Source organism: Sceloporus undulatus, chromosome 7 (genome assembly GCF_019175285.1).
Source record: "Sceloporus undulatus isolate JIND9_A2432 ecotype Alabama chromosome 7, SceUnd_v1.1, whole genome shotgun sequence".
Taxonomy (NCBI): Eukaryota; Metazoa; Chordata; class Lepidosauria; order Squamata; family Phrynosomatidae; genus Sceloporus; species Sceloporus undulatus.
This window is the reverse complement of record NC_056528.1, coordinates 4,770,330-4,788,357: the sequence shown is the minus strand read 5'-3', so window position 1 is coordinate 4,788,357 and position 18,028 is coordinate 4,770,330. Positions and strand designations below refer to the sequence as shown.

At 47.3% G+C, this 18,028-nt stretch overlaps 1 protein-coding gene across 1 annotated transcript in view; it reads right to left on the bottom strand.

Annotated features, from left to right (window-relative positions):
• Positions 1–18,028, bottom strand: part of TTLL10 (tubulin tyrosine ligase like 10) — a 166,930-nt gene that overhangs the window by 58,093 nt on the left and 90,809 nt on the right. Inside the window, 3 exon segments of the mRNA XM_042479848.1 lie at positions 577–766; positions 1,928–2,134; positions 6,223–6,373. Coding sequence (XP_042335782.1) covers positions 577–766; positions 1,928–2,134; positions 6,223–6,373 — 548 coding nt within the window.

Below are 18,028 nucleotides of genomic sequence, written 5' to 3'. Positions count from 1 at the left end.
CTTATATAAGAACAAACAAGCCTTGGACCTGTGTTAGGCAACAACAACAACAACAACAAAAAATGTCAGGCTACAATTTTGAATTTCCATAGAATCATAGAGTTGGAAGAGACCCCAAGGGCCATCCAGTCCAACCCCATTCTGCCATGCAGGAACTCTCAATCAAAGTATCCCTGACAGATGGCCATCCAGCCTCTGTTTAAAGACCTCCAAGGAAGGAGACTCCACTACACTCCAAGTCCTGAACATCATACCATCCCCAAATAGCTGCATTTTCCTCTAGAGTGTTTCTCAAAATGGCAGCCGGAACTAATGTGATGTTACTGCCTGGTGCCATTTTGAGAAGAAAAGGGAAGGATTTGAGTTTGGGGAGGTCTAGGGGTCAAATTGGCCCCTGGCCCCCATGCAGTTGCCTATCCTGGATAAAGTGACCATAACACTGGGCAGCCATCATACAAAATTTGGCCCTCGACCATGGTCACTTACATAGGTCTGTGCCACAGATCATGGCGATACGTTTTTATAAGAACTCCCAGCATTGACCCGAAAGCTTGTCCCATGCTTACAGATCCTTGCCTGGTACAGATGCCTTGCAGCCACGTATCGATGGACTTGTAGTGGTACTCCATGCCTCCATAGGTCTGGGAGACGAACCTGTAGGAGCCGAAGACTTGGACCTTGCCCCGTTTCCACCTGGCTCCCAGGCTTCGTTCTCCGTATCCCAGCCAGATTTCCACGTGGACAATGTCGTGGGGTTGCCTCTTCCCTGCAAAGTAGGCAACGAAACAAAAAAGAGTGGGAGATTATTATACTAAACCTCAAGTCCAGGTATCTCAGGAAAGGACTGGAAGGAGGAGAAAGAAGAGGGGACTGAACTCTTGGCACCTGAAACATGTCAGCGTCTCGTAGAATCGCAAGGCATGGAGTCATGCAAGAGACCCCAAGGGCCATCTGGACCAAGCCCTTTCCATGCAGGAATACACAAGTAAAGCACTCCTGGCAGAAGGACATCCAAAGAATGAGACTCCACTAAACTCTATGGCAGTGTATTTCCCTGCGATCCTAAGACCTGAGATCCTTTGAACTGAAAATGTTGGGAACTGAACCTTGGACCTTCTGCATGCAAAGCAAATGTTCTACCGCTGAACCATCATTACTCTTCCAAACATTACCATGCGCTGCAGGAGTGGGACCCCAGTGGAGCTTGATGGAAGATGTTCACCAAGAAGGTGAGGAAGGTCGGGACATAGGCCAGATGCTTTTCTGACCCCCTTTGAGCTCTCCATCAGGAATGGAATGGCCATGGGGACACTTGTTGTGTGCCTTCAAGTCGTTTCCAACTTATGGCAACCCTAAGGTGAACCCATCATGGGGGTTTCTTGGTGAGATTGGTCCAGAAGTTATTATCCTCTGAGGATGAGAGAGTGTGATTTGCCCAAGATCACCCAGCAGCTTTCTATGGATTCAACACCTGGTCTCCTGAGTCATAATCCAATGCTCAAACCACTAGAACACATTGACTTTCATGGTGGATCACTACAGCGGTGAAATGGTGACCGTGTGGTGATGGGGTGCCATAGCAAAGTTGCAAGTCTTACACTGTATTAAATTATGCGAGATTGTGGCCCATCTCTCCTCCTCTTTTTATGCTGGGACAGACTAACCCAGACATCTCCTTTTCCAAAATAGCAAGCAAAGTTATACCTCCCTGTTTACTCAATGAACAGGGAGAGAGATCTTTGCTTATTGTTTTAGCCAAAGAGAAAGCAAAGGCAAATCCCCTCTGAAAGTTAGCGTTGAGTAACTTTCTAGTAGCGCCTTGCCACCACCCCGCCGTATGGTATTCTGCCCACCTCTCACCATGGATGAATGGATAGATGGGTGAATTGGGAGGAAAGGACAGAAAGAGAAAAAATGGACCACATACTTTGCACATCAAAGTATGTTCCTGAGATGAAGATGAGATCTCCTGGCTTCAGATATTCTTCACTGGGTAAGCTAACAGGAAGGGTGTCATACTGGTAGGCTTGGTTCCCGAGGCCGATGGAGAAGCCAAACTCTTCGGCTAAGTCATGCATCACTCTCCGGATAAACCCGCAGCAGTCCAAGAAAAGCGGAGAGTCGTATTCTGGAGCTGCAGAGAAAGCATTGCGATTATAAACTGGGAAAAACGACGGAGCAACGGAACACACACTTTTGAATTCACATTAACTCATACTCTCCAACTATCCTGATATTGCAAGGACAGTCCCGACTAATCCTCTGCCGTCCCACTTTTTCAGCTGCTTTTAAAATGTCCCGTCTTCTCTCTCCTGCCACTTTCCCACTCCGTCCTCCACTTATTTTGGTTGCAAACTAAGTTCAAAATGGAAATGTAATTTGCAATTCATTAACTTAGCTATTGAGGTGGGAAAAGAGAAGAGAGGAAAGAGGAGAATCTTGCCCTTCCCTGTAGGCTCCGGTAAAAGCAAACTGCGGACGCCTTTCTCAACTCATGTATTATTCTTCCTTCAACTGCTTTGCCGTTTTGACTGTATTTAGTTCTGCCTTTTCTCTTGGTTGTATTTGTTTCGCCTTTCCTCTCCTCGTTTTTATAAACCTCTCTCGGGTGCGCATATGCAACAAACACCCACACAGCGGCTTAGCTGTCCTCCCTCTTTTCCTTTTCCAAAGACCATGTGGGGATATGTATTTTGACCACGTCTCCTCCCGCCGTGAGCATTAATTCGGAAAGCAAACAGATATTGTAGACTTGACCTTTTCGGGCTTTGACATGCCTCCTCCACTACTGCTCCGCAAGGAGTTTCGGCTTTTCCAAAGCTGCTTTCCATTTGGATCCATAAGCATGGAAACGCGCTTCACGTCGTCGTAATGAGGAGACCCATCCGTTTGGAAAAGCCAACCTGGAGTAACTAATTCATTCTCCCCCAGCCCCGATCCGGCTTCCAACTTTATTTGTATGCAAACTATGCTCAACTCCCCACTGGAGCCATTTCAAACTTTTAGTTTTACACTTTAGTAAAGGCACCTCTCCCAAGAGTCGTAAACGCAGAGAAACGTAAATTGCTAAATCGATTGCTCCATTGGATACTGTCTTGCAAGGGAGAGAATCATTGATTTCCTTTTTTTAAAGCAATCTCAGAAGGGACCTTTAAGGTCATCCAGTCCAACCTCTTCTTCAATGCAACATCAATAATGCATCAAGCTGTTTGGTCTCTGTCTTGCCTCTCCATCTCCTCTGGCCAGGAGAGGCCTTTAGTCAGGAGATGCACTAAAATTCAACGTCTGCCTTATTTCTTAGTTCAGTAAAAGAGCATGAAATAGGTCACTTCCATCCATCCATGTGTATTAAGAAACTGGGGCTGTGTCTTGGATTGTTTTGTTGGTGGTTTTTAAATAAATCGGAGTGGGTTGACAGCACTGTTGTTGTTGTTGGCTGCCTGACCTATGTTTTTGGAAAGGCGCGTTGTGACGTTGTGCAACACTTGTATGATCATGGGTGGAGCAGAGACGTAGTTACGACTCCAGGACTATTGTGGCTTCAGAGCCAGATGTGTGGTCATTGTGCCATGATCCCAAAGCACAACAGTCCTGATGCACAATGCCCCAATGCATTGTGGCATAATGGAACACATTGCATGTTGAGAATGTAAGTCAGCTTAAAGGTAAAAGGTAAAGGTAGTCCCTTGACATGAATATCTAGTTGTAACCAACTGTTGCGGGCTCGCCTCCATTTCTAAGACGAAGAGCCAGCATTGTCCAAGGACTGCTCTGGTGGTCAGCATGGCCACACTGAATGCTGTTACCTTCCCATGGAGAAGTGGTACCTATCCATCTCCTTGTATTTGCATGCTTTCAAGCTGCTAGCTTGGCAGAAGCTGGGACTAGTGATAAGATATCACCCCATCCAGGCCTTGCACTGCCAACCTTCGGATCTTCCAATCATCAGAACTGGCATCTTAACCACTAAGCCACCACATCAGCTTACTAACAGTATGCCCACGAACAACAACAACAGCAAAGGGACACCTTCTGCCATGCCATTGAGCATCGTTGCAACGCACTAGCATAGTTGCGCATTGCATATTGTTTCAACAATGCAGCTCCATCCTTGCAAAGTTAGACATCGTAGCCTCTGGTGCAGGATCGCTGCCTTTATTGTTGTTCTTGCTGTTAGCCAAGATCATTGTTATGGAGGATGATATCTCCCAAACCTAACTTTGCAGTCCAGCAGTGCCCTGACCGTAAGGTTTCTGAGGCCCCTCCAAGTCCATGGACTTGGAAATCCGCGGAGGGGCAACCACTATTAATTTTAATGGGGCACATGCCGCAGGCACATGCCCCATTCAAGCCTATGGAGCTTGAATATGTGCGAGTTTTCATTTCGGTACCTCTGCAGATTAATGATGCTTGCAAAAGAGTACCCCACCAGGTCATTCCCCCATCTGTGTATCTGGAGAGACAGCTGTATCGCACCCTTGGATCTTAAAAGATAAACGGCTTCAGGGCTTCAGAGACACAATGACTAGGCTCTAAGCCTCACTGACCATAATGAGACTTCCTTCGGAGTAAATATGCATACAATTATCCTGTCAGCTTTGCAGTATTCGTTGTCATTCTCATTATTATCAGATTTATTCATAATCCCACCTTCTTCCTCAGGGAATGGCATCTGCAGCGCTCTCTGGGTCATGGGCTGCCTTGCAAACAGAGACCCCTGACGCAACTGCTTGTCCAAGGCACCCTCTGGACCAGGAGCATGCTGCAAAAGTCATGTCCCACAGTGCTAGCAACTTGGAAATGCTTCGGTCCGAGTGCTGTCAGGTTGCAAAGGTAGGATTTTGGGATCACATTCAGTCATTCGTCACCATAAACATGAATCCCCAGCACATTTGTTGTTGTCGTATGCCTTCAAGTCGTTTCGGACTCATGGTAACCCTAAGGCAAACCTGTTCAGAGGAGGTTTGCCATTGCTTTTCTCTGAGGCTGAGAGCATGTGACTTGACCAAAGTCACCCAAGGTGTTTCATGGGTGAGCTATAAATCAAACCATGCTCTCCAGAGCCACGTCTGACATTCAAACCATGCTGGTCCTCAGCACATATCATATCATAAATCCATCTTACAATATTGTATCTGCTGATCCAGATGCCTGGTAACGTTTATTATATCCTGCTGTTCCACAGTAAAAAGTCAGACTGTTATCATAAGACAGTGATGGTGAACCTTTTACAGACCGAGTGAGCAACATGCAACCCAGACCCCACTTATTTATTGCAAAGTGCCATGTCCCTCTGGCTTTCTAGTAAGAAACTCTGGCAAACTCTGTGCATGCGTGCCCACAGAGAGGGCTCTGAGCACCACCTCTAGCATGCGTGCCATAGGTTCACCATCACTGTCATAAGACCTAACTTGAGATAGAGCCATGTGGATGTCTGCTTAGACTTAAAAACATTGTATGCCTCTAGTGATTCCAAGTTAAGGGAAAGAGGCACACAACATTCCGAGCCATGTTCCAAAACATCTTGACATGTTCTGCTGATAACGGAGCAGGAACACTGGAGTAAGGCGCAAAGAACAAATGTGTTGCACATAGTTTGGAAACAGTGATTGCCCTTTCTGGTGAGTTAATATGATTTTCACAGCGCTTTGTTGCTCAATGCTGCCATGGCAAGTTTTTGTAAGAATTTGATATAAGGTTACAGAATCATAGAATCGTAAAGTTGGAAGAGACCCCAAGGGCCATCTAGTCCAACCCCTGCCATGCAGGAACTCTCAACCAAAGCATCCTTGACAGATGGCCATCCAGCCTCTGCTTAAAGACCTCCAAGGAGGGAGACTCCACTATATTCCAAGCTGTCGAACAGCCCTTACTGTCAGGAAGTTCCTCCTAATGTTGAGCTGGAATCTCTTTTCCTGCAGCTTGCATCCATTGTTCCAGTCCTGTTCTCTGGAGCAGCAGAAAACAAGCTTGCTCCTTCCTCAATATGACATCCCTTCAAATATTTAAACAGGGCTATCATGTCACCTCTTAACCTTCTCTTCTCCAGGCTAAATATACCCTAAATATACCTTGGCTCACAGATCCAGACCTCTGAACCATGGAGGAAAAATATGCACCAAGCCATCCATACTTGTGTTGGCATTTGGGGGAAGGGGGGAATACTTCTTTTTGGCTTACATCCTTTGCAGAAAGAAAAAGGAAGCAGCTATGACCCCTTACTTCCAGGTTCGTGGTATTTCTTGGCATAAGGCACGCCGATGTAACCCTTGGCCTGCTCAAGGAATTTCAGCCGGAGTTGCCATTGGGCATCTGGGTCCTGGAGCTTTCTCGGTACGGACACCTTCTTCTTGGTAAGACTCCGGAACGCCTCCTGTGATCGAAAGCAAAGGGAGAGGGAGAAGAAAAACACTGAAGCAATCTCATTTTGTGGATGTTGGCAAGCAGTTTACACACACCATGAAAAGCACCTTGGTACCCATGTCAGGAAGGGGGACAGTTATTGTACCTATCCAGGGGGGAAAGTATTTCTGCAGTGCGGATGCAGCCTCAGTCCAAGGTTTTGTTGACTCCTATCCCAAGATGGTAGGAACTCAACCTGGGATGTTCTGCATGCAAAATGCACACTCTACCACTAAGTTGTAACCCTTATTGTAAGACACAATCACTACAGAGGAGCAGCTCCAAGTGAGGGCAGTGCCCCCCGAATAAAAGTTTCACTCTTCCAAGTGAAATGTCCCTTCGGTCCGCAAATTTCTAGCATTGCAGAGTGGGGAGACACCCAAAGTTGGTCGCACCTCAAACACTTTTATTTGCTTCGGACCACAGGAAACAACGGACAATCTCACAACAAGCCAAACGCCAACGGAGAACCCGAAAGCAGGCAGAACCTCCCCCCCTTTTCTCATATATGCACTTAGATTGTTTTGTACCATTCCAGATTGGATTATACAGTGCGCTTTGATATCAGTTATATTGTGTTGCCGCTCGGCTTTTGATGCTCTGCGTCCTTTATGTTTCTCACAATACTATTTATTATCGCAGCCACACGTTTCCAATGTTCTGTTTGGAGTCTTTTCTTTCTCCTTCTGGCTCTCAGCCTGTGTTTTCCTTTCCTTTGGAAGCCTAGGCCCAGCTAACGTTTTTAAATCGCCGCAATGCCAGAAAATTGGGCAACGAAGGAAAATGTCATTTAAGGAAGTCCAGAATTCTTACTGAGCGCAATGCTTCCATTTTACTCCTCTGTAACCTACTTGCTATGACAAACTTCCTCTGAACACATTAAGAAAGCCCTATGATAGGTTTGCCTTAGGGTCACCATAAGTCGGAAACAACACACCGACATGTAAGTAAGCGGCGACTACAACTCCCATTATCCCCCTCCTCCTGACTGGTATCTTTGTGGTATTCGCTACACAGCAGCTTTCCAAAACTATCTGCAAGGACTCATCTTCTCTTGTCGTCTATCTTCAAGTCATTCCCAGTTTATGGTGACCCTAAAGCGTATCTATAACAGGGTTTTTCTGGCAAGAAGGGGTTTGCCTTTGCCTCCCTCTGAGGCTGAGAGAGTGTGACTTGCCCAAGATCCTCCCCAGTGAGCTTCCATGGCTGAGCAGGGATTCGAACCCCGGTCTCAAGGATTGCAGTCCAAGATTCAAACCACTACCTCTCAGTACTACTATGCATTTCCAAGCATAAATATGGCACATGCTCCTGCAAAGATTGCAATACGTTTTCTTTATCAAAATGGCTGGGGATGCAGGAAGATGGACACAGTCCCACCCCAGCTTTCCTGTCCTCAAAAGTGAGCTTGGCAGGGCATTAGTTCCAATTCTGGCCACGAGATGCCACTCCAGAGCTTCCATGGCCAGAGTTATTTGGAGATATCCACTTGCATTCAGTCCCCTGGGAAGCAGAAAAGTCTCCAGTCGCACAGGGTTTGCTTCTCTCCTAAAAGGAGGCCCTTGGAGGCTCCTAGGCATTTTATAAGGTTTATGTTTCTTTACACATCAGAGGCTGGGAACAAGTTAGGCGGGAGAGGCTGGAGTACAACTCTCAGGATCCCCAGCCAGCATGCTGGAGTTGTAGTCCATGAACCTAAATATCCTCCAGTTCTACAGGTTGAGCATGGATAGGCAAAATGGTGGTTCCCAGACTTTGGTCCTCCAGGCGTTTTGGATTTCAACTCCCAAAAGCCCCAGAAATGGCCAACGGTCAGGAATTCAGGGAGCTGAAGTCCAAAACAGCTGGAGGACCAAAGTTTGGGAACCACTGAGCTAAACAGTCTGAAAGATGCCCAAAGTCACAACGGCTCTCTGGGGAAACAGGCAACTGTTGTTGTTGTTATGGCTCATTGTTTCTGACTTATGCTGATCCTAAGGCAAACATAGCATGGGGTTTTCTTGGCAGGTTTCTTTAGAGGGGATGTGCCATTGCCATCCTCTGAGGCTGAGAGAGTGTGACTCGTCACCCAGTGGGTCTCCATAGCTGAGCAGGGATTCCAACTCTGCTCTCCAGAGTCACACTCTCTCAGCCCTAGGGTCACCATAAGTTGGAAACAACCTGAAGGCACACAGCAACAACAACAGATGTGAAGTCGAAGGCTTTCATGGCCGGCATCCATAGTTTTTGTGGGTTTTTCAGGCTATGTGGCCATGTTCGAGAAGAGTTTATTCCTGCCGTTTCACCAACATCTGTGGCTGGCATGTTCAGAGAATGCTGGCATGGGAGTGAGTGGTGTGTGTGTGTGTATTACATACAGATGTGTGCTCAGTCTATGAATGCTTATGCTACCAAACTCTTTCTCTTAGTTAGTCTCAAAGGTGCTACAAGGTCCCTTGGCATACTATGGCCAGTATGTTTGTGGTGATGTTGCCAACTGACCAGAGCTTGGCTCATGCTTGTGGTTTTTTTCACCTTGAAGAGGAGAAATCCACAAGGGAGAGCATGAAGAGGCATGCGATCCTCTGCCCGATGCCAACACATCAAGGTCCTTTCAGAGGCGGAGGAGCAAGAGCTGGTGAAAAGTTGGCATAGGCACTACAGCGTGCCTCCACCGAAATGCAGGAGGCGACAGAGCAGCCTTTCCTTTCTGCCAGAAACACTCGCTTTGTTGTGGTGCATTTGTGCAAAGCGAATTAATTGTCGACTCCCTTCGGCTCTCGCTCATCCCTTAATAGAGGAGAAATCCAGCTGCAGGCCTGTATTAAGAGCCCCGCTGGAGAGCTTTCACGGATCCGACTTAATAAACCTGTTAGGGTACTGACGCTTGTGTGGCGCCTATAATCGATAGCCATGGTTCAATAGACGTCATGCCAGGGTGTTTGCATTTCTTTCCGTACCTCCAATAGACACCTTAATTGGGGTTTAGAGAAGGAGGTACACTGAAATAAATGCATTAGTTATTGTCAAAGCGGATCAATTGAAAAGGAAGATGATTAATCATCTCGGAATTTGGTACATTGACAGCCAAGAAAAGTCCTTCCTTCCTTCCTTCCTTCCTATGACTCTCTTTTCTCATCCCTCCTCTATCCAGCCCCTTCTCCTTCACCCCTCTTTTCTCATTCCCTTATTTTCCCCTTCCTCCTTTTCTTTTTCTCCCTCCTCCCTTCCTTCTGTTCCATTCTTCCCTTCCCATTCTCTGCTTTCTGCTCAGTAAGTGCTTAGCAAAGGCTGTGATCGTCTGGATTTTCAGCTCTGCAAATCTGTATTGTTTTCGTCTCTCCTTTCATGCCCTAAGGTTTCTTATTTCACAGTAGAGAGATAACCAAAAAATAAGAAAGAGAGAGAGAGCGAGATTGAGAGAGGAGGGAGCCAAATGTGATTTATGCCTCCGTCTTGGTTTGTGTGTTTGTGTGTGCGTTTTCAAGGAAAATTGATACGGTACAGTATTAGGTCAGTGTTCTCAAAAACGGCGAGACCTGTGAAAACAGGAGGAGGGAAGAAGCCATATCAAATGCCCCCTGAATCTTTGGGTGGCTCCCTTTGGCCAACCCACTTGAGATTCGAATTCAGAGTTATCTGAGCAAGGAGGGGCGATGGGAGCAAATGCATTCAGTGCACAGGTTTGTTTGCGCCTTGGGACCTTATCGTGCATATTATTGTCCCTATTATGGGAACGGGAAGGGGACTCTTGGGGTCGCGCATGACCGGGGAAAAACAGCAAATTGTCCACAAAATGGCCCCGTTCCGTTCCCCGGTCTCAAGCCGTCCCCATTCAGTGCTGAGGAGCGTTAAATGTTTGGGTCGGAGGTTTTCTGACCAAGCAAAATGGTGCCCCCACTGAATGGGGACGGCTTGGCGCCGGGGAACGGAATGGGGCCATTTTGTGGACAATTTGATGTGCGGTTAAATCCGTTTTTCCCTGGTCGCACGTGGCCCCGAGAGTCCCATTCCCATAACATGGAAAATAATGTGTGCGATAAGGTTCTTGGTCTCCTCTTGGGTTCCTGGCAGGCACAGGTTAACCGCCCAAGTGCTTAGAGGAGGCCACCTGCTTCCAACTCTTGGACCTGCCTCCTGGCATCCTGGAGGGCACAGCTTCGTAGCAACCAGACCACATCACCTAAGGCCTGTAATCGTGGTGGTATGGAGACGAAAGGAGAAACACAGGTGTCTTCTTCCCTCTCGGCCAAACCATGTCGACCCAAAGCCACCTCCTCCAAGATCCATCTCATGTGGTTTCCTCTGCAAACCTGATCCCTGTAGGGTTGCTGGATCTCAGGGGCTATTCAGACGGTGCAAATAATCCCGGTAGAATGTAGGTTGAACCTTTGTTGTTCACATGAACTTTGAATGGATCTGATTAAGTTTGGAGAGGGGGACTGCCAAACCCCCCACAAAACCTGGGATGATCGATCCAAAAGAAAGTTAACCAAGAAATGCCAATGCAGCAAATGGAACAGAGCTAGATGCAAGCAGTTTACAATGTCTCACTTTGCGGATGGAAGGAAACTTTCGTGGAGGGGAGGAAAAAAGCTACTTCACTGGGCCACGCTTCACCTTGACCAAGCCATGCTTTTGCATTACCAAAAAAAAAAGGACCCAGAGAATAAGGTTGGGTTCAAAAGGTAGTGGTGACTCCTTCCTTCTTTCCCTGCGTTGTTCCCAGGCAGGCGCAATCTTAGGTGCGGTTCTCTTACCTTTCCCTGACATCACTCCAGATCCTGTCCGGCGCCTAAGGAACAGGTTCCAGCTTGTGGAGCCGCAGCCAAGAAGAGGCAAGGGAGGCAGGACTGTTTGGGAAAGGAGGATCTGGAGTTGCTTGGGGACAGACTGGGGAGAAGCTGGTGCTCAGAAGCTAGGATGGTGGGGCTCAGTGGGCTGTACCAGCTCTTTTCTTCCATGTGAACGGATCCCTGTCCTGCAAACAAATCCCATGGTTTGCTTTAGGGTCAGTTTATGTTAGAAACGACTTCAAGACACACAACAACAACAAGGGAAGGGGAAGATTGTGCCCCTTTTGCTCTCCCTCTGCTGAGTTAATGAACTACTTTTAGTTTACAGCAATTTAAGTACTGTAATCTGGAGACCAAGAGGGAAAGCGGGAGGAGGAGAAAGAAACCGGCCCGAATATATCCAGGATAAAATGTTGCATGCCTTGAACGTGTTCCAAATGCATTCGCACCGTCAACTCCATCTTTATCGGAAGGCTTGCACGTGTGTGCAACTGAATTTACAGAGATGCGCGCCGATGCGGTCCCATAGTGTGAATAACAAACCCGAGATTGAGATGATTTGCTCCATCATGCTAAAAACCAACAATATTGGAATGATCCTTGAGAGAAAGAGCATGGTGGGGAGGAGGAAGGGGGAGAAGAGGTTATCAGAGAGAAAAAAGGCATGAGACGAAGGGGCAGAAAGCGTGAGAAGGGGCATCTATGGCTACTTTGGGTTCCTCGCTTTCAAGCAGCTTGCAACAGATTATTCCTCAGGGAATGTGGTTCTTGACAAGGGGGGAAAGAAATCCCAATTCCTCAGCCTGCACTGTTTAGGTAAAGTCTACCTGGCCGCACTGATCAATTTTCCTGGAACCATCAGGAGCAGCACACCTGTTCTTTTGAAAGCCCTTCCGCCCCTTTTATGGCCCAGCTAGCAGGGCTAGGGACTGCCGCAGCCTCCCCATGGCACTTGGGTACAGCGCCTTCCACGTTCCGGCCTCAGCCTTGCATCAGCCATTGTTTAATGTTTAAACAACCTGTGCAAACAGGAAGAGTCGTCTCCAGGTTGCGTCTGAGGAGGAAGGCGACGGCGTGGCGATCCGAGAGGTGGCAAAGCAGAAGCCTGCCCCAGGAGATAGCCTCTGGGCTCAGATGCCCAAGAAAGCACCCACGAATGCTCCCATACCCTCCAACTGCCCTGATTTGCCAGGGACAGAACAGATTAATCCTCTGTCATCCCACTTTTCCAGCTGCTTGTAAAGTGTCCCGGTTTCTTTCTCCTCCTCCCGCTTTCCCTCTTGGTCTCCAGATTACTTAAATTGCTGTAAACTAAAAGTAGTTCATTAACTCAGCAGAGGGAGAGCAAAAGGGGCACAATCTTCCCCTTCCCTTGTTGTTGTTGTGTGTCTTGAAGTTGTTTCCAACATAAACCGACCCTAAAGCAAACCATGGGATTTTCTTGGCATGATTTGTTCATAACAGGTTTGCCTTTGCCTTCCTCTGAGGCTGAGAGTGTGCAACCTTCCCAAGATCACCCATTGGGTTTCCATGGCTGAGTAGGGATTTGAACCCTGGTCTTCAGAGTCATAGTCCAACATTCAACCTACTGTACCAAACTGGCTCTCTTGCTCTTCCCTGCCAACTCAAGCAAAAGCAAACTGCTGCAGCCTCTTGTAGCTTCCTCATAAATAACTTTTGGCATCTTAGCCACATTCTGATGCCATACAGGTCCAGCTTTCATCTTGGAATTATTGGAGGGCATGGTTGTCGGAGGGGAATGCCAGCATGGCATTGTGGTTTCAGTGTTGGACTATGACTCTGGAGACCAGGGTTCAATTCTTCTCTTGGCTATGGAACTCACTGGAAGACCTTGGACAAGTCACAAGCTCTCAGCCTTAGGGGCAAACCTCCTCTGAACAAATCTTTCCAAGACAACCCTATATGATAGGGTTGCCGTAGGGTTGCCATAACTCGGAAACAACTTGAAGGGACACAACAACAACAACGAATGGCTGCAGGGGGTATGCGACCTTACCATTTGCATCATAGACCATTGGCTGTGACCAATGTTTCTTTAAAAGGTTCAGTGACTTCCAAATAAGAGCAAAGTAAAGCAATGACATCCGGAGCCTTAGGAATGGTAACTGTAAATAAATTACTTCTGAAGTTACTTTTCAGGCACTGGTTTACCACTCTCTTGACAGAAGCAGCGAGGAAGAAGGCGAGAAGGAAGAGAGACAAGAAAGCGTTGGTTCAGGAGATTCTGGCTTCGGTTGCGCTCAACCTTTGCATGTTGTCTCCCGCCACCAACAAAAGATCTTCCTCCAAAACAAGAAACATTGCTACTGTAGGATTGCAGTTTTATAGCTGGAGTGGTCCCTTGGTATCTGCTGGGGTTTGGTTCCAGGATCCCCTGCGAATAACAAAATCTGCTCAAGTCCCATTATAGACGATCGCGTAATATGTCAAGGTTTGCTTTTTGGACTGTTAGACTATTTTCAAGACGTGGATGGTTGAGTCCGTGGATAAAGAGTCCCCGAATACGGAGGGCAAACTGTGTCTAGTGGTCCTTACTTCCAGGTTCTAGCCGTGCCAAAGTTTAGCGGAAGTTAACTTTTGCTCCCTTTCCGAAGATGTCTCATTTATCCTTGCCTTCTCTTGTCTCTCTTTCTCTTTCTCTCTCTCTTTTTCATTATGCAATTTGTGGTGCTTTTTATGGCTGTTTAAATTGCCTATCCTGCTTTGGGCATTTTTTTCATTTATTATTATTATTATTTTAAAAATGGCAGCACAGACTTGCAGTTACGGACTGCAAAGAAGGTAAAAGGAAGGGAAGATCGTCATGGCGAAACAATGAAACCAGTCGTTTCATCCTCTGCCCGGGCGCCTCCGCCTGCCCTTCTGAAAATGGCCGTTGGGCTCTTTTGTAACCAGGTTCGCAAGCACTTTGCCAGAGAGAACAAAAGCCGGAAAAAGAAGAAAGGTGGGAGGAAGGAGAGGGAGGCAAAAATAATCAGGATTGCAGAGTCGGGGGAACGCAAGCAACCGGAGCGTCAGCTCTTGCTTTTCAGGTGCCCTTCATTTTCACCTGTCGTAGTGCATTCCACCGACGACCCTGTGGCTTGGGAGCAACAAGCAAAACCAGCCTGGAAAGCAGACCTGAGAGTGTGTGTTTTTCCTTGCAACAGCTCGCCGCCATCCTCATAGCCAAAAGGAGAAAGGCCTCATTTCCAAATTGCAAAAGATGCTGCCCCATGGCTTTGGATGGCATCACTAAAGGGGTGCATGGGGTGTGGACTGCACCAGGTGGCACCCCAGAGGGGGGTGTACATTTGTCTTGTAACCTGCTTTGTTTCCTTCAGGACAAGGCGGAATATTAATAATAATAACAATAATAACAATAACAACAACAATAATAATAATAGGGGTGGCCCACCTGGTGGGACTGGCATGGCTCCTGGGCAAGCAAGAAAGGGCATCAACTTGGAGCGTGTCCAAAGGAGGGTGACTAAAATAGTGAAGGTTCTGGAAACCATGCCCTATGAGGAGCGACTAAGAAGCTGGGAATGTTTAGCCTGGAGAAGAGATGGTTAAGAGATGATATGATAGCTCTGTTTAAATATTTGAAGGGATGTCGTATTGAGGATGGAGCAAGCTTGTTTTCTGCTGTTCCAGAGACTAGAACATGGAGCAATGGATGCAAGCTCCAGGAAAAGAGATTCCAGCTCAACATCAGGAGGAACCTCCTGACAGTAAGAACTGTTTGGACTACACTCCCCATCTTCCCTGTCTGGGACTAATGGGGTTTGTGGTCTGTCTGACTCACCATGATGGGGCAAGTCTCACATCTGTTCTGTATGGTGTCAGGTCTCACAGTCTTATGCAACCATAGCTGGGAATGCCAGGAACTGAACTCAGGACCTTCCATGTGCCTCAGAGGAGTGTAACTCTGTCCATGAGCTCCAGCTTCTTTGGAGAGAACCGTCTTATTGTTTGGCAGGCAATGCTTCCTCCAAAGCCATGTCACCTCGGCCCGCCGACAATCCCATAACACCCATCCTTTGTCCTTGCTGGGAACCTAATACCCTTGCAATGCATGGCGGGAGAAGGCCCTGGGCTTGCCAACGTTTGAAAATCCACCACGAGAGAAGGAAAAAAAAAATCCTATGACGGAAGGAAAGCAATGCAAAACAAAGAAACCACAGCAGCCACCAGAGAAAGGCGACTCCGGGGCTCCGGGGACAAATAGGAAACCATTGCCAGGGGCCTAGTAAACTGGGGAGAGGCTCAGCAAACACTCAGAGAGGGAATCGCTCTCAATTAGAGTCTCTAATTCTGTTTACAAGCCAAGCTGGGCTTTAACAACAGGCCCATCTTTAATTCATTATTAACCACGGCCGTCTGTGGGAAACGTTGGAAAGGAGGGTTAGACAAACACAGTGGGAGCGTTGGGGGGGAAATCTGTACAAGGAGAGTAATCTGAGGACACCGGATGCCTCTTGCACTGGTTTGCTTTGCCTTGGAAAGGGGTTTTTGCTTTTCCATGCTGCTGCAAAGGACACCGATGCTGAATATTCATAGCATGGAAACCTGCTGGCTCTTGTAACAAAGTAGTTAAGTCCCTACTTAAAGAGGAGGGTGACCAAAATGGCGAAAGGTCTGGACACCATCAAGCCCTATGAGGAGAGAGTTAGGGAGCTGGGGATGTTTAGCCTGGAGAAGAGACGGTTAAGAGGTGATATGATATGGTTGCAACCATGCTCAAGTAAGTTACTACCAGAACACCAGTCTCACTCTATGACACTGTGGCTGAGGCTGAGAATATCCTTTTTAATGACATGATTTAAGGGTTGCTCCTTGTAACACAACCTGTGTCATATCACCAGGGCTGACCTCTCCTGTAACATCACCTCTAGGTTTCAGGTTTTGCCCTTGAAACCTGCGGGACTGAGATGGTCTTGACCTGGCAGCCCTGGGATGAAAGAAGTGGGAGTCTTCATATGTGTTAATGCCAAGGCAACATCAGGTGCGTGCTTCAAAGGTGTGTCTCCGAGCGGATGCAGCTGGCAAGGGAAGGACTTCTTATCAGGCCTTGTGTCTCGAAGCAGATTCCCTCCATCCCAACCCCTTCTTGGGAACCTATCACCCTCCAGATGTTGCCGGATGCTATGTCCCATCAGCCCCAGCCACCACCGTCAATGGCTGATAAAGCCTGTTGTCTAGTAGCAACTGGAGACGATCAGGAAGAGTGATGGAGACCACTGTGGTATTGATGGAGAAAGAGTCTGAATCAGAAGTACCCTGTCCGAAATCTTGGCAAGGTCCCCTATATGGTGCATGCCAGCTATATTGGATTATAACTTCCATCAGCCCCAGCCAGCTTGGTCAATGATCAAGGATGATAAGAGCCCAGCAACATCTGATGGGACATTGGTTCTCCATCATGCTGGTTAAGATGGTGATGTCTTAGCTCAGTGATGGCGAACCTATGGCACGTGTGCCAGAGGTGGCACTCAGAGCCCTCTCTATGGGCACATGTGCCATCACCCCAGCACAGAGTTTGTTACTAGAAAGCCAGGGGGACATGGCACTTTGCAATAAATAAGTGGGTTTTGGGTTGCAGTTTGGGCACTCGGCTTCTAAAAGGTTCACCATCACTGTCTTAGCTCATGGGTTGGGTATGTGCTCTCCTCTTGTTGTTAGGCCAACATTCCCATTGTCTCTAGGGTCAATGGGGACCATGGGCCAGTCATACCTGGAAGGCCACACATTCCCCATCTTGGTTTATACACAACCAATGTTTGAATGTAATGTAATATCTTGGTTTAGAGTTGCTTCATTCAGACTTAGTTTAGCCCTGATGATGTCCAACCTCCAGAAGGAAGGGAATATGAAGTAGATAATAACTAGGAAATAGCTATCCATGTACAGAGGTTCATAACCAAGAGACCATTGCACAGCACATGGGACATCGTTTCCTTTTACTCTTCTACTCCGAACTTCCTTTTACTTTTCTACTCTGAATGACATTTTACTATGTCTGGGGCTTGAGCATCCACACATTTATGGATCCTGGAACCAAACCCTAAAAAATACCAAGGGCCCACTGTGCTCCCAGCAACAGTTGCTCTCTGGAGCAAATGAGAGGAAAGTAATAGCTGCTTTGGGTTGAACCCCCTCATTTGAACCCATCCACCTCCCTGGATAAAACTGGAACTGGGGGGCTTTCACTGAAAATTGGCATAGACCAGTGATCAGAAGATACTAACAGCAGGAGAGAAGGACCGTGAATGCAAGGGGAAATTAAAAGGAGCATCTGCAATCCATGACACCTCTGTTAAATGCTACAACATTTCATTGTGGACCTCATTTGTCGGACATCCTTTTGGACCCATGTAGGTTTGTTGTTGTTAACTGCCTTCACGTCAATCTCAAGCTATGGCGACCCTATGGATGAGACATCTCCAAAACCCTCTGTCCTCCACTGCTCTGCTCCACTCCTGCAAACTCATATTCATGATCTTTTTAATAGAGTCATCCATCTTGCATGCGGTCTTCCTCTCTTTTTACTTCCTTCTACCTTTCCTGGCATTACTGTTCTTTCCAATGATTCATGCCTTCTCATGATGTGTCCAAAGTACGACAACCTGAGTTTTGTCATCTTGGCTTCTAGGGATGTTTCTGGCTTGATCTGCTCCAGGACCCATTGGTTTGTCCTTTTGGCTGTCCATGGGATCCTCATCACTCTTCTCCAGCCCCACATCTCCAACAAGTTGATTTTCCTCCTATCTTCTTTCTTGACCGTCCAGCTCTCACATCCATCCATGGTCATAGGGCAGTGATGGTGAACCTTTCAGAAGCCGAGTGCC